Source organism: Lissotriton helveticus, chromosome 2_1, assembly GCF_964261635.1.
Source record: "Lissotriton helveticus chromosome 2_1, aLisHel1.1, whole genome shotgun sequence".
NCBI lineage: Eukaryota > Metazoa > Chordata > Amphibia > Caudata > Salamandridae > Lissotriton > Lissotriton helveticus.
The window spans coordinates 1,091,495,077-1,091,510,293 of NC_136059.1; the positions used below are offsets into that span (position 1 = coordinate 1,091,495,077).

A 15,217-nucleotide genomic window follows, 5' to 3' on the forward strand; every position below is an offset into this window, starting at 1 on the left:
CTGAGTACAGCAAGTGGTCTGGAGAAGCTCACAAAGGCGGAATGCCTTTGAAGCTTCCCGTGCCCATCCTGGGGGAGGAGGCTTGGCACCTCGTCCCAGGATGTGCATTGTTGCAGGCCCAGGAGAGCAGGTGCTCTCCAACCAGAGGTCCAGCAACATGTCTGCTGGGTGGCAGCCTACGCAGCCTCTCAGACAAGATGTGCATTGTATGTTAGGTTTCAGGGGGCATCTCAAAGATGCCCTCTGTAGTGCATTTTACATTAAATCCCACACTGGCATCAGTGTGGGTTTAATGTGCTGAGAAGTTTGATATCAAACTTGTCAGCCTTCAGTGTAGCCATTATGGTTCTGTGGAGTTCGTAATGACAACCTCCCGGGACCATATACTCTTAATGGCATCACTGCACTTACAGTGCCCGGGAATGGCCCTGGGTACTGTAGGGGCACAGGGCTCAGGCACCTGTGCCCACACCACTGGCATAGGGCACCCAGCTAGAGGGGTGGCTGTTGTTTGCCAGGGCAGTGGGTTTGTGGGCATGGCACACAGGGATGTGTGCCATGTCGACTCTGTGTTTAGTTCAGCACCAGGACACTCAGCCTGCAAAGGCAGTATGTGTGTGTCAGGGTACAGGACCCCTAAGGGTGGCACAATAAGTGCTGCAGCCCTTAGGGGTCTTCTCTGGTCACAATGCCCTGGGTACCTAGGGCACCATTTACTAGGGGCTGACATGTGGCCAGAGATGCCAATTGGGTTTAGGCTTTAGTACAGTTTTTAGGGAAGGAACACAGGCCAGGGACCCAGGGCACACCAAGGAAAAGTGCATCAGGTATCAGGCAAAAAGTGGGGGGGTACTGCAACAGAAACTCACTTTCTCACACCTGGCTTCATTCCCTTAGGAATAAAATACTTGGGTACGGTATTCTTCTTAATATTTTCGCTCCGCTCTCTTTGCATCAGTTTGAGGGACACGGACCCTAACGTCAGAGTTGGGTGTCACGATTCACATGTAAGAATAATGGGTGTCACCTTCGTGTTATCAATTATTTTTGTTGTTATTACTTTTTTATAATGCTTCTTTGTAACTGTACATCACCCTGATGTGTAAAGTTGATATATATATATAATAAATATAATGAGAGGGTCTTTTCATGTCACTCCCTCTTAACCGTCAGCCACACAAACAGGGTGTGTCCTAATCTTAGAATTGTCATATTCTATTAGACCCAAGCAAAGTTCTTTTCCTGTCTGTGGGTTTAATTCCTACAGCATTGAATATGAGAAGCGAGAAGTTTGATCTCCTAAGATTGATCTTAGCTTTAGCACAAATTACTGAATATTTTGGAATTCGTAAAGAATACCTGGAAAACTCCTGGAAATTTCCAACACTCGTAGATGCACCTACTCTTCTTATTTTTATGTCACTGGTGTTATGAACTCCACAGTGGCCAGTGCCTTGAGTCAAATATCCTCCTCTGTCTTGGGCAGGTGCAATGATCATGCCCCACCATGTTTAGCCATTTAACTTATTTGCAGTAAAGCCTGTCAGAATCAAGGCATGCTTGTGTGAAAAATGCTAGTGCTAAACTTACTGTTGTGAGTTCTGGAAAAGGTTTGAGGGTCTTTAGTACTAGGAAAATTGCCCTGAGTTCGGGAACAAATGTGTGAAGGTCTGCTTTTTAAACTGTCAACTTCCCTCTGTCTGTGCAAGCTTCCTAATATAGGCCCCCAGTATATAAGGGATGAGTCTGTAGTATAGGTCACCTGGAGCTTTAGGTCAAGGAAAGATCTACTATTAATGTTTAATTTAATTTACAGAAATATTTTTGGACCACTTTTTTTCACCATATTTATTGATGAGCATAGACTTCAATGCCTCATCTTGGTAAGCTTGTCTTGAGGACTGTGGTTTGCTGTGAAATCATTGAGAAAATACATTTCATTCTATGGGGTATAAGATTATTTTATAAAGAACTTTGAATGATGGCCCTCTACTGTATTATCTCCTACACACAGACTCCTGGTTTTCTCATTTACTAGTACTTTCAATGGGACTAAACAAATCCATATGTTCATATCCTCCAGACATTAGAAGGGTATGCTGAATCCTTAATGGCATGGATTACGCCATCCTAGAATGGATGGGCATATAACAAATTGAACATCCTTAGTGACATCTAACTCACTGGCAGTTCAAAAAGTACATACACCAGTTGAAACAGTATTCAGCATTTCCCGCATAGCACATTAAATACAATGTATACCTTAACAATGCAAACAAAATAATATTCAATCCCAACCTTTTTCCTCAGGCTTGTCTTCCATCGAAACATCAGACACAGTAGTGCTGATCATGGGTGTTGGGGAAACTTGTTGTTGTTCTACATTTTCTGAAAAAGGAAATATGACATGGGTAAGTTCCTCCATTAAATTTCCACATTAAGACATGTTGCTCTACACAAAATACTAACTTACAAACCAAACAAATTTAGGGTTTCATCTAGGGTAGTATTGATGAGAGGATTAGGAATAGCAAAAGAAAATATGTCTTTCAGGGTAAGGTAATGGCCACATGGAACAATCGTCATCCGTTACTAAGAGGGGAAAAAAGGAGAATATTAGGGGAGCCTTATCAATTCTCTATCGTAGGATTATATTCAAAAAGGATAATATACCCACATCTGCCAGGAACGGTGGGAGGTGTCCCTATGCAGTTCTGAGACCCCTGCTCAGAACAAGCCTTTGGTGGATATAAGGGGACCCTAACCACATGTTTATCATGGCATGCTTTACCATCAAGACCCTACACCAGAGTGATTAGCACATGAAACAATCACCCAGTGGGATGCTGACAGCCAATACAGCAAGTTAAATTAGAGAGCCCTTCACACCCCCACTACCAAAGAAATCCCTATTAGACAAATGTGGGGAGAGAATAGACTTAGGAGTTCTGATACTTAAGTGATACGAAAAATCCAATAATCACTGATTATCCTCATGGACAAAAGCCAGACAGATGTATGCATTGATACTGTGATTGCTCTGTACTATTTTAAAAAAGAAGCACAGAGTGTACTGGGTTTTTTTGCCACACTTGAGCAGTATGGTTTTGGGAGTTGATTTGTGTCTTGGGTGTGCCTTCTTTACGCTGACCCCATGTCACGGATTTCCGTGAATGGTACCCGCTCCGCTTCCTTTGCCTTGGGGAGGGGTACGAGACAGGGCTGCCCACTTTCGCCCCTGCTCTTTGCCCTGGCCCTGGAACCCCTGGCGATCTGGATAAGGGGAGACTCGCTCATTAGGGGCTTAAATTGGTCAACTGATTGTTCCAATAGGATTTCCCTTTACGCCAACGACATTCTTTTGTATCTGGCTAGGCCTTCTTTCTCAATGCGGCATGTCCTCCACATTTTTGCTTAATTTAAAAAATATTCCAGGTGTACTATTAACTGGGACAAGTCCGTGGTGTATGTGTTGAGCGGAGCTCCTCCGCTTCTACCGACGGGTTTTGAGGCCTGCATAGTGAATGACGGCTTTCAGTATTTAGGAATCTATGTCATGCCCGATTCCTTTGTCTTTTATGAACGCAACGTGCTGCCCCCGTTGCTTTGTCTCAAATCAGATATCCGTTATTGGAAAACATTACCTCTAACTTTGTTAGGTAGAGCAGCCCTATACAAAATGATGGCTCTTCCCCATTTTTTGTATGTTTTACAGAATGCTCCATACTCCGCTCCTCTGCAGTATTTTCAACTAATTGACTCCGATGTTAAGGTCTTGCTTTGGGATCGGGGTCCTCCCCATATCACACGTACTAAATTGATGAAGAGCTGGTATTATGGTGGTATCGCCTTGCCTGACAACAGATCTTATTACTGAGCCTCCCAATTAGTGGTCTTATATCGTTGGGTTCATCGACCTATTTCAGACCCCGTCTATAGTATGGACCGCTACAATATGCTACCAGGCTCTTATCTCAGAGAGCTCTATGGGGTGCGCGCCATGTCCTCAGGTTCACTCCAACGTCCACTACTGTGGACATATGGCACAAAGCAACACAGGCCTTGGGGTGGAGAGACAAAATAACTCAAGTTACCCCCCTGTTGGAATCTGGTTGCTTGGGGATGCTCTCCCAGCAGCCAATATTTGATAAATGGGATTTGATTGGTCTTTCGACTGTCGGGGATCTGTGGGCGAGTGGCAGAGTGTTTCCTTTAGCCGCTCTACAGAGAGATTATCAATTGCAAGGCCGAGAAACTTTCCGTTACCTGCACACTGAGAATGTGTTGCATAAAGCCATTCCTAAGAACTCAGAGGTACAGTTTTCCTCGCCTCTGGAGGATAGATTGCTGGATGACTATCTCCCATTGAGAGCTATCTCTTTGACCTACCGGAAAATCCTCAATCACACTCCAGACGCTCAGGAGAAACTGCGGGCTAAATAGGTGGGCAATATTGGAGATCTGGATGACGATGATTGGAGAGAAGCACTGGTCCCCGCGTGAGGTAGCGATCTGGTCACAATTTTGACTTACACAACTTAAATTGTTGCATCGGACATACTACACCAGTGCGGTGCTGGTCAAGATGGGTGTGCGGGATTCCCCTTCTTGCCCACGTGGATGTGGCCAAGATGGCACTTATACAGACCAATGGTGGCACTGCCCTGTCGTACGGAAGTATGGGGAAAGGTTAGTGCCGGCATGGCTCACGTGTGTAAATTCAAGATAGACGACTCCCCCCGGATGGGTCTCCTTAATATTTTGAATAACACAGATTTGCCCCAGACTGAACGGCTGTGGGTCACGTTGGGATGTGTGGTGGCAAAGCGCAACATTGCTAGAACATGGAGGGGTAGAGTTCTGCTGTGTTATAAAGATTGGGAGTCAGACATGGATTGGTGTATGCAGGCAGAGAAGGTGGTTTATGAAAGTAGGGGTTGCCCACAATGAAAATAGAAGTTTGCTGTGTACCCCGGTTGCCCCCCTCCCTCCCTAGAGGTGGACGATGAAGATATTTAATTGCTTTACATATGGAACGACAATGTATGTTCTCTTGTAATGTTTCCCAACACCTATATATGCATATTTGCTTTGTTTTGAGCTTTTTGTATTGTGATATTATAGTATTGTATTGTTTTGTTTTATGTTCCTTTGAATAAAAATATTTACCCCCCCCCCAAAAAAAAATAACCTCATCTGATTCACAGCATCAGCATTATGAAAAATATTGATTCACTACAAAATATCTGTACATCAATATGATGCATACAATGTTTTAAGCATTTTATTTGTTGACACATTTCACAAAAGAATGCATCTTGAGATATTTACTAGAATTGGCTATTTTATGCATTAGTAGATATCTACTGGAATTGGCTATTTTATTAATACAGAACCTGACATATTTAGGTTATGCAAAAGTGATGCTAATAATTCCACAAACACACAGCAGCTGACCTTACAGTCAACATACAAAAAGAAAAAGAAACAATATATTTAACTAAAGTACTTGAATGCAATTTGGCATAGCAAGCAGTCTGCAAGATACCTTTAGATATGGCAAAGTCTTTGATCAGAGATGGTTGTTCCTTCTCAATGGTTATGCCTCTGGGATCTTCATTAGGCAGAAGGACAGAGCCCTGCCTTGGGCCTCTCCTGGCCAGAGTGAGTTCAACAACTTGCCCCGTGTGTCGCAAAACCTCAACTGCTTGCTGGTTTGTGAAGCCTTGCAGGTTTATTCCATCCACCTGTGGAATGAACCATGAGTAGTAAATAAACATCCATCCTCCAAAAAAATATTGTTAATGTATATAAGCATTTACAGAAGTACATCTATTCAATTTGAAAATCAGTCTTTCTGGACACATGCTCCATTCATATCCATCGCAACCCATCAAGAAAATTGTGTCAGTAGTTATTTTAACCCGCACTAACATTTTTAGGTCTCACCTATGCAGTGCTTGCACGCTCTCTTCAAGAGTATTCTGAATATGGGCTTTAAACTCCGCCCATGTATTTTATTGGCTTCTTTGACTGTCTTTTCTAAATGTTTGTTTTCCATTGGTTAATTTGTTTAGTAGTCCCTCCTTAGTACCTCCTTTTTTCCTGTTGTAACCTCCCATAAGTACTGCCCCTGTTACATGTGTTGTTACTCAATATGTGTTACACTTTGTGAGCACTATTTTCTAAATGACCTTCTCCCAGCTGCTGTTGCAGACACAACACGCTTCCACAAAGTAGAGTTCACGTGTTTTCCTGGCTCCGCGAGGTAGCCATTTATGGATGCCAAGTTTCATTTTTAAAGACCTTGTCTCCCCTCCCCCCATCTAGAGCGCCATGGAGCGCTTCATCGTTAACAATGGCGGCCACGCGCCTTTCTTTTATTTTGCATGCTCGCCAAACTTTTATTTTTACAACTTGTGCCCCGAGTACAACGCCATGATTTGTATTTGCGACCATGAGAGTGTGTACATCCCCAGCAGCTAGACGGCTACTTGCCCAAACTCCTGCATCAACTAGTAGTGTAAAGTGTTACACTGACCTCACAGTTTCACGTTTGAATCCTTACCCAGGTCTCTTCAGCACAGGAGAGCATGCAATAAGACATCGGAGTCTAACTTGCATGTGCTCTTGTAGGAAGGTAGATCCCTGACTATGGTTGCCCCCAACTTTTTGCCTGGTGTTTTGCTGGTTTTCTGACTTAGTTGACCTGGGGCCCTGCTATTCAGGACCCCAGGCCCACTGCTCTCTCTGTAAAATGGATTCCATGTACCTTAGGTACATATCTAAATTGGATACTGAGTCACCTTACCAGTCCCTGTACAGTGTACCTTAGGTACCCAGGGCATAGGTGTACCCAGGGCCTACCAGGGGCTGCAGCATGTATTATGCCACCCCTGGCTGGCCATCCAAATCTGACACAACTGGCTGCTTGACAGCTGGGGCAAGGTGGTGTAATCACCCTTTGCTTTAGATATAGTATACCTATATCTAACCCTAAAAATGGACACACAGATCTCCTATCAGTCACTCCTATGGCAGGCCTTAACAATCCTGAAGGCAGAGTGCTTGGAATCGTGTGAGATGGTGCTCTGGCATGAGCTGAGCCTGTCTGCGGCTTTCGGGACCCATCCCTTAGCCGTTTCCATGATATCGCATACCATATACTCTTAAGTGCATTATAATCCTCGCGGTTATATGCCAACTCTGGTATCGCTTTATCAAAACATGTCGAGTAAGGTGTCATACGAATTGGAATACTAACCCCTCGCCAATTCTGGCGACGGGGTTAGCATTCCACCCTTCTAGAGGGACACGACATGTATGTAACCCCTAACCCCGGTTAAAGTCAGACATAGCCTCAGCTCCACAAAATGGATGCTGCCACCGAGACACAAGTCTGCCCTCCTGCTGCTGGGAGTCCTCCCAGAGCAGGAGGCAAGGACAAAGGGTTTCCTGCCAGGGGCGGTGCCAGCACCGTCCCAGACAGGGTTTTGTGTATTCCAGGTAGGCAGGGCTACAGAGGAAGGTGACTGCAAGTGGCACCCCGGTGCTCACTGTGCATAGGCCGGCTGAAACCAGTTCCAGGGGCACTCCAGCCCCTGGCCTGGGGAAAGCCCGCCAAGGAAGTGGGTGTAACCACCCCCCTCCTGGTCCCACCCCTAGGGCAGGACTTAGTCGCGTGCCAGCCCCCTTTTCCCAGATAAAGGTAGGGACTGGCCCCCTTCCAAAAACAGATCATCTTTGAATCCTGAAACTACTTTCCACGAAAGGAACTCAAGACTTCTTCCTAAGATTTCTCCCTTGTGACTAAGGAGTAGTCACCCTGCATCCGCAGGCACCATCTTAAGAACACTGCGGTCTGCTGCAAGTCTCTCCTCCGGATCAAGACTGCCCAGCTCGACGAGAACCGGCTTCCCTGGCACCTCTGACCTCTACCTACATCATCAGTCACGCTGAGATTCGTGGGTGTGACGAGACCTCGAGGGACCGGCCATCTTCAAGACTGCACGACTTCTTTCCAGCAAGCCCGCCGAGTAATTTCCTGGTGAGTGCTTTGGGGTCCGAGAAGCCCCGACCCTGAGCAGCTCCAGCACCGAAGTGCAGCCTCCCAGCATCTCCACGATCTGCGTGGGGCCCTTCTGCTTTTTGCTGCTCACCGCGTTGTTTGGCTACTAGCCCGCTGGCTTGTGGCCTTCTGAACGACGCCCGACGACATTTCTGCTGCTGGTCTGGTTGCTCCAGGCTGGCCCTTGCTCCCTTCCAAAAGAGGAGCACCCCGGACCCTCCTGGTCCACTCAAGACGCCATTTTGAGTCCACCGCGTGGGTTTGAATTAGCCAAGGCTTGTTGCCCAATCCTGGGTAACTTCGACGCCGACAGCTTCATCCATTGTGGGACAGCTCGCCTCTCCATCCTGGTCGCCGACAACGCCTCCTGGTCCGTGAGATCTGCAGAGCCAGCGTCGCCCACTCACCTAGTCGAGGTGACTTCGCCCGGTGCCATCCTGGTGCCCACTTAATCACTGGCTAGTGATTCAAGAACTTGGTCCCCTCTGCTTTCAGGTTTTCTTCTTCCTTGATCCAGGCTTGGATCCATCGAACTTTTCTTCACTGGTCGCCTGCCAGCAACTTCCTTCTCCCAGGCTCCTGGTCCGGCAACGAGATCCCCGACGTCTTTTCAGACCTATGCAGCTGCAGCCCCTGGGCTAGGTAACTTCGGCACTTCGGTGTCCCAGCACAGCCTCACTATCCTAGGGTCAGGATCCACTGTCGTTTTCTTCCTACCAGGTCGGGTTCGCCCGTGAACACTAAACTTTGCCTTTACTAGCTTCCATAGACTTTGTCCCGCATCCCGCGTGAGAGTGCACACTCTGCACCCGAGTCCCCTAGGTCTCCTAGAAGTAATCTAACGATTCTATAGTCAAGTCCTAGCGATTCCAAAGCCTATTAGTACTGTACTTACCTGCTAGTAATTTCGCATTCCACTTTTTAAGTATATGGTTTTTCGTGCCCCTCGGGCATTTGTGTATAACGTGCTAACTTAAGTATTTTCGTAAGAGTTTTGTTGTGTGCCTAGCACCCTGTCCTCATAAAGAGTACAGGGTTGTTGTGATTCTAATAAATACACTGTTTACACTTGTGTGGTGTCCTTTCACTGGGTGTTCAAGGGGTAATATGATGGTAAAACAGCTGGCTTAACACGCCCTCTAGAGTCTTAGCCTTAGACTGCTCGTATCCATGCTACTAGGATAGCTGGTCTATAAGGTTGACTTACAACCAATCATCAATAAGGGTTGTTTGGACTGATATATAGTGATCACTAGAATAGTGAACACTGCACATCAGGCCAACTTCTCACATTGGTGAGCAGCGGTTGGGATTTGAGCTTGCTGTTGTTTTACCACACATGCCCTAAGAATATCTTGTGAAAGATCACATAAGTACTAAAGGTACATATAACTTAGCTTAGAATACTCTGAGTTCTACTGAACCAGCTGTTGTAGCTCCTAGGGCCTAGCACACCCTAAACTACAACTCTAGCAAGGGATCAGTAGGCAAACATATAGTGTAGGTAAGTGCACCACTTACACCTCACTAGAAAAGCATGTCTACCCAGGGAGAATCTACTGAGACTCCCCTGGTCAGTGTTGACCCTCCACAGGTCACTTCAAGATATGCAGCTCTCAGTTTCCAGGAGATGAGACAGATCTGTGTCTCCAGGAAACTGAAGCAGGGGTCTAACCCCACCATTCCCTTTCTGATAGGTCTCTTAGAGACATATGATGCCAGAAAGCTTTCTCAGTTACATGAGAACATGCCAGCCTTAGAGGGAACCTCTGGGGATCCAGACCTCCCCAACACTGCTACTGCAGTTGAGGAGGAGGAGGATCAGGAGGAACTCTCTGGGGATGAGGTAGACAAAGGTCTTGAGGTAGTCAGAAGGCTAACCAGGGCAAACTTAGACTTACTTGGGCTAGGATCTGGGGGACCCCCAGTACTAACCCGAAGTGGGCCTAACCTTGGAGTTAGGAGAGATAGATCTCTTTCTAGGGACTCCAATAGATCTCTGCACTCTAATGCCTCTTCTCAGGGGAGAAGGAATCCTCCACAGAGGAGATTTACTTCCCCTCAGAGAAGGGAGCATGAAGCTAGGATGAGACAAGCTGAACTGAGGATTGAAAGGGAAGAACTTGCCCTGGCCAAAGAGAAGCTTGCCTTTGCTAGAGAGCAGCAGATGAGTGGGTTAGCACCCACTGGTGGCAGCAATCTCCCAAGAGAAAAAGAGAAGGGTTTAGATACTAAACACCTGACTAAGATAGTGCCCCCCTTTAAACAAGGGGATGACATCCAGAAATGGATGGCTGCTTTGGAGAGGGCCTGCACTGTGCAGTGCATTCCCCAGAGTCAGTGGGCAGCTATACTGTGGCTCTCCTTTGATGGTAAAGGTAGAGATAAGCTCCTCACTACAAGAGTGGAGGATGCTAATGATTACCAGGTCCTGAAAAATGCACTGGTTGATGGGTTTGGCTTAACCACTGAGCAGTACAGGTTGCTGTTCAGAGACACCCAGAAAACTCAGTCTCAGGACTGGTCTGACTTTGTTGATTGTGCCACTAAGGCTTTGGAAGGCTGGCTACTGGGTAGCAAGGTTACTGACTTCACAGGATTGTATAATCTTATTATGAGAGAGCAAGTCTTAAATAATTGTCAGAACCAGTTATTACACCAGCACCTGGTAGACTCTGATCTGACCTCTCCACAAGAATTGGGTAAGAGGGCAGACAAATGGGTCAGAACCAGGATTAGGCCCAAGAACCAAGGTGGTGACCAGAAAAAGGAATCAACCAAGCCTCAAGAGAAGGGTGGGAATAAATCTACAGATCAAACCACATCAGGGCCCCAAAAATCCTCTGAGGGGGGTGGGTCCCAGAATCCTTCCAACAACCAGAAGAAACCTTATTGTTATCCCTGTAAACAGGTGGGTCATTTAAAAACTGACAGCAGTTGCCCAAAGAATAACAATAAGGAAAACATACCCCCAAGTAACATTCCCAAACCTCCTGTTACTACTAGTAGTAATCCTCCAGGTGGTGGGAGTGCCCCCAAGAATTTGGGTGCATTTACTTTGGGAGTTCCTGGGGACTCTGGCCTAACCAGGTCCCCTGACTTAGATACTCTTGTCTGTGAGACTGGCATGGGGTTTGCCAACTTCACAACTTGTCCCAACACTTTGGGCAAGTACAGACAGGAGCCCCTCATCAATGGTATAAAAGTTGAGGCCTATAGAGATACAGGGGCTAGCATCACTATGGTGACTGAGAGTCTAGTCCCCTCAAGGCAACTTTTACCTGGTGCCACATACCAGGTGACCAATATTGATGGAGTACAGAGAGATCATCCCATGGCAGTGGTCAATCTCAGCTGGGGAGGTGTCACTGGCCACAAGAGAGTGGCAGTGTCACCAAACTTGCCTGTAGATTGCCTACTGGGGAATGATTTAGAGCTCTCAGCCTGGGCTGAAGTTGAGCAAGAAACCCATTCTAAAATGGTAAATACCCATGGTAAGGTTAGTGGGGCAGTGATAGCCACAGCCCCAGTCCAAGATGTCCTCCCTGAACAGGTCAGGAGGGTTGTGCCAGTCACAACCCAATCTCAGACAACTCCCTTCCCAGAACAGGTTGTCAAGGCTGTCATGGTAACAGCCCACACCCAAACTGAGCCCCCTCCTGAAAAGGTTGGGAGAGTTGTGATGGCCACAGCTCAAACTCAGACAGATGATAGTGTTGTGAAGCCTGAAACTATGGATCACTCCACTCAGACAGAGAGCATTGAGGAGGAAGAGAAATCTCCCTCCCACCAGACTTTAGGAAAAGATCAGCCTCCTCAGGGAACTGATCTGACCCCTTGTGAAGAAACTGCCACAGAGGTAGTCAGGCCTAGCCTGGCAGAACCCCTGATGTCAGTGGACCCTTCCAAGGTGGGACCCAGTCTGGAGCAGGTAACCTGCCCCTCTCTACCCTGCCTCAGTCAGCCCCGGGCTGTAGAGGTCAGGGAGGCCAGTGGTGGACCCCAAGGGGCCCCCTGTCCAAAAGAATTTCCCAATCAGCAGATTAAGGGCACTGAAGCTAGTAGTCCTAGCCCAGTGAAAATAAAACATACTCCTGAGGGATCCCCCTTAAAATTAGTTAGGGACCTCCCACAGATGGACACTGTTGGGCACAGCCAAACCTGGGACCTGAGGGCCCCAGACCTGAACTGTCCCCCCAGTAAGCCAAACAGAGGGACCCAACCTCCAGCTGTAGGTAGCCAGAGGTTGACCCTGAGAGCCCAAAACAACTCAGTCTTGGAAAGAAAGGCCTCTATGGTGGAAAATGATTGGAGGAAGCTGAGCCCAAAATTAGTGGAGCCTCACTTCAGTACTCCATTTCAGCACCAGCCTTTTCCTTTGCCAAAACACACCACAGGTAGAGATTCCCTATGGTGGAGACCCTCAGATACCCTTAGGGTGAGGGATTGCTTAGTGGACCATGAGATAGGGGGTAACCATGCCAGTGCTGTTACTTCCTTATATGGCCACTCAGGCAATATAGGCTTACCTGGCAAGGCTAGCCTTATCTCCTTTCGTTTGGGGGGGGGTTATGTAGGAAGGTAGATCCCTGACTATGGTTGCCCCCAACTTTTTGCCTGGTGTTTTGCTGGTTTTCTTCTTCCTTGATCCAGGCTTGGATCCATCGAACTTTTCTTCACTGGTCGCCTGCCAGCAACTTCCTTCTCCCAGGCTCCTGGTCCGGCAACGAGATCCCCGACGTCTTTTCAGACCTATGCAGCTGCAGCCCCTGGGCTAGGTAACTTCGGCACTTCGGTGTCCCAGCATAGCCTCACTATCCTAGGGTCAGGATCCACTGTCGTTTTCTTCCTACCAGGTCGGGTTCGCCCGTGAACACTAAACTTTGCCTTTACTAGCTTCCATAGACTTTGTCCCGCATCCCGCGTGAGAGTGCACACTCTGCACCCGAGTCCCCTAGGTCTCCTAGAAGTAATCTAACGATTCTATAGTCAAGTCCTAGCGATTCCAAAGCCTATTAGTACTGTACTTACCTGCTAGTAATTTCGCATTCCACTTTTTAAGTATATGGTTTTTCGTGCCCCTCGGGCATTTGTGTATAACGTGCTAACTTAAGTATTTTCGTAAGAGTTTTGTTGTGTGCCTAGCACCCTGTCCTCATAAAGAGTACAGGGTTGTTGTGATTCTAATAAATACACTGTTTATTTTCCTAACACTTGTGTGGTGTCCTTTCACTGGGTGTTCAAGGGGTAATGTGATGGTAAAACAGCTGGCTTAACACGCCCTCTAGAGTCTTAGCCTTAGACTGCTCGTATCCATGCTACTAGGATAGCTGGTCTATAAGGTTGACTTACAACCAATCATCAATAAGGGTTGTTTGGACTGATATATAGTGATCACTAGAATAGTGAACACTGCACATCAGGCCAACTTCTCACAGCTCTGTTGCTGGGTCACTTTACAGAGGCTGCAGCGAGTGCACGCTGAAGGCATGGTATAGCAGGCTCGTGTTAGCCCTGGATCTGACACACAGTGCCCGAGTCTTCTCCATCCTCAGCTGGCGCCGCTCACCACCCTCCTCCTCTGTAGTGACACATTTATGCTTTACATGTTCTGAAAGAAGGAATATGGGATCTCTCCTAGCTCTTGCTCCATTAAGTGCATTCTAGGAAATGAGGGTGTGCGTTAATCATGATAGTATGCTATATTCAATCTTGACTGTCCATTATCGTCAACCATGGGCTAACAAAGACAGTATTAATTGTCGCTCTACAGTTGCCCAAGTTGTCAATCCCCACACTACTGCTCACCCTAAACTAATGCCTACTCACATAAAGTTTATCTAGAGCGGCAGACTTGGTGCGTTAAGTAATGCTTTACAAATGAGTGAACGATCTTGGGTGGAAACATTATTCCGTAGCCAACTCTAGACTTAGTGGGCAGGTTTGATTGCGAGGGAGGAGCAACGAAGTACTCAGGATTTTCTAACTAGCAAAAGTAACTTTCTTCTTAGAGGGGACATTTTGATCGCTTTAGTCTGGCATAAAGGGTTGACCAGTACAGACATTGTGGTGCACTCTTTATATGTACTAATTTAAAAAATAAATTAATTGTCTTTAATATTCTCTCTAAGCTCCACATTTGACACTTCGCTATTTTAGGCACACCTTCTCAATGACGAGTTTCATTTTCATTTGAGGTCTGTTAGTTTCTGTTTTTCCGGGTTGCAGTCACTTATAAGGTGCTCTGTTCAAAGATGTGTTTTTTGTTTCCGGTCACAGTAAGTCGTTTGGTGCTCCCTGTTGCTGTTTATGCCTACCTGCAAAAAGTATTTTTTTAGGTTTCGCCGATGCAGTGCTTGCACTGTTTCTTTGAAACATGTTATATTCTAAATAGTATAGCGCACCCTTTTTATCTTTAAATAATCACTCTAATGCAACAAAAAATATAAATAAAAAACAATTCCATTTACAATGGCTTCCTAAATGCTTTTTAAAAAAGATTACTTTTCTAAGCAGCGCAGCACACCGTGCTCCATCTTCAACAATGGTGAACTTGCGCCTTTCTTTTATTTTGTGCGTCTCGCCCAACTGATTATATGTTTCTCTGACAAGCACAGCACGCCACGCTTCAACTTCACCAATGGTTGATCGTGCACCTTTCTTTTCCTTGGCGCAGCGGCTCACGCAACTCTTTACACATTGAAGTCCTAGCAGCCTTTAAACAGAGGATACTTGTGTTTTGCTCCTCTGTTGCAGCTGTGTGAACTATATACATCATCTGCCATGGCTGCCTGCATACAGCGCATGGCTGTAGTTCATCTCTGTTGTTCATCAATGGGCTCTAGGTAGTGTTTACCATGACTGCGTGTAATTTTCCTAAATACTTTACGTTAACATAGCCATAGCTTTACTGTACAGTACCTATGAAAGCTTATAATATGGTATGGTGTGCTCTTTTTTCTTTAAATAATCACTCCACTGCAAACAAAAAAACATAAATAAAAAACACTGTAATTTACAATGCCAATAGCTCCAACAAATGTGAGACCTATTGCATTGCAAATGCTAGTTGTTTTATCCATTCCTCTCTTCATTCTCATGTTGTAACCTGTAAATCTAGGGGTTAACCTATATCTCTTGGGTTAACTG

The 15,217-nt window shown here is 46.2% G+C and overlaps 1 protein-coding gene across 7 annotated transcripts in view; it reads right to left on the minus strand.

Annotated features, from left to right (window-relative positions):
- MPDZ (multiple PDZ domain crumbs cell polarity complex component) overlaps nucleotides 1-15,217 on the minus strand; it is an 832,961-nt gene that overhangs the window by 648,961 nt on the left and 168,783 nt on the right. For all 7 annotated transcript variants that reach the window (XM_078675896.1, XM_078675898.1, XM_078675897.1 and 4 more), the window contains exons 11-12: nucleotides 5,549-5,747; nucleotides 2,299-2,388 (exon numbers count right to left, since the gene is read on the minus strand). In XM_078675896.1, coding sequence (XP_078532022.1) covers nucleotides 2,299-2,388; nucleotides 5,549-5,747 — 289 coding nt within the window. The remainder of the gene's footprint in view (nucleotides 1-2,298; nucleotides 2,389-5,548; nucleotides 5,748-15,217) is intronic.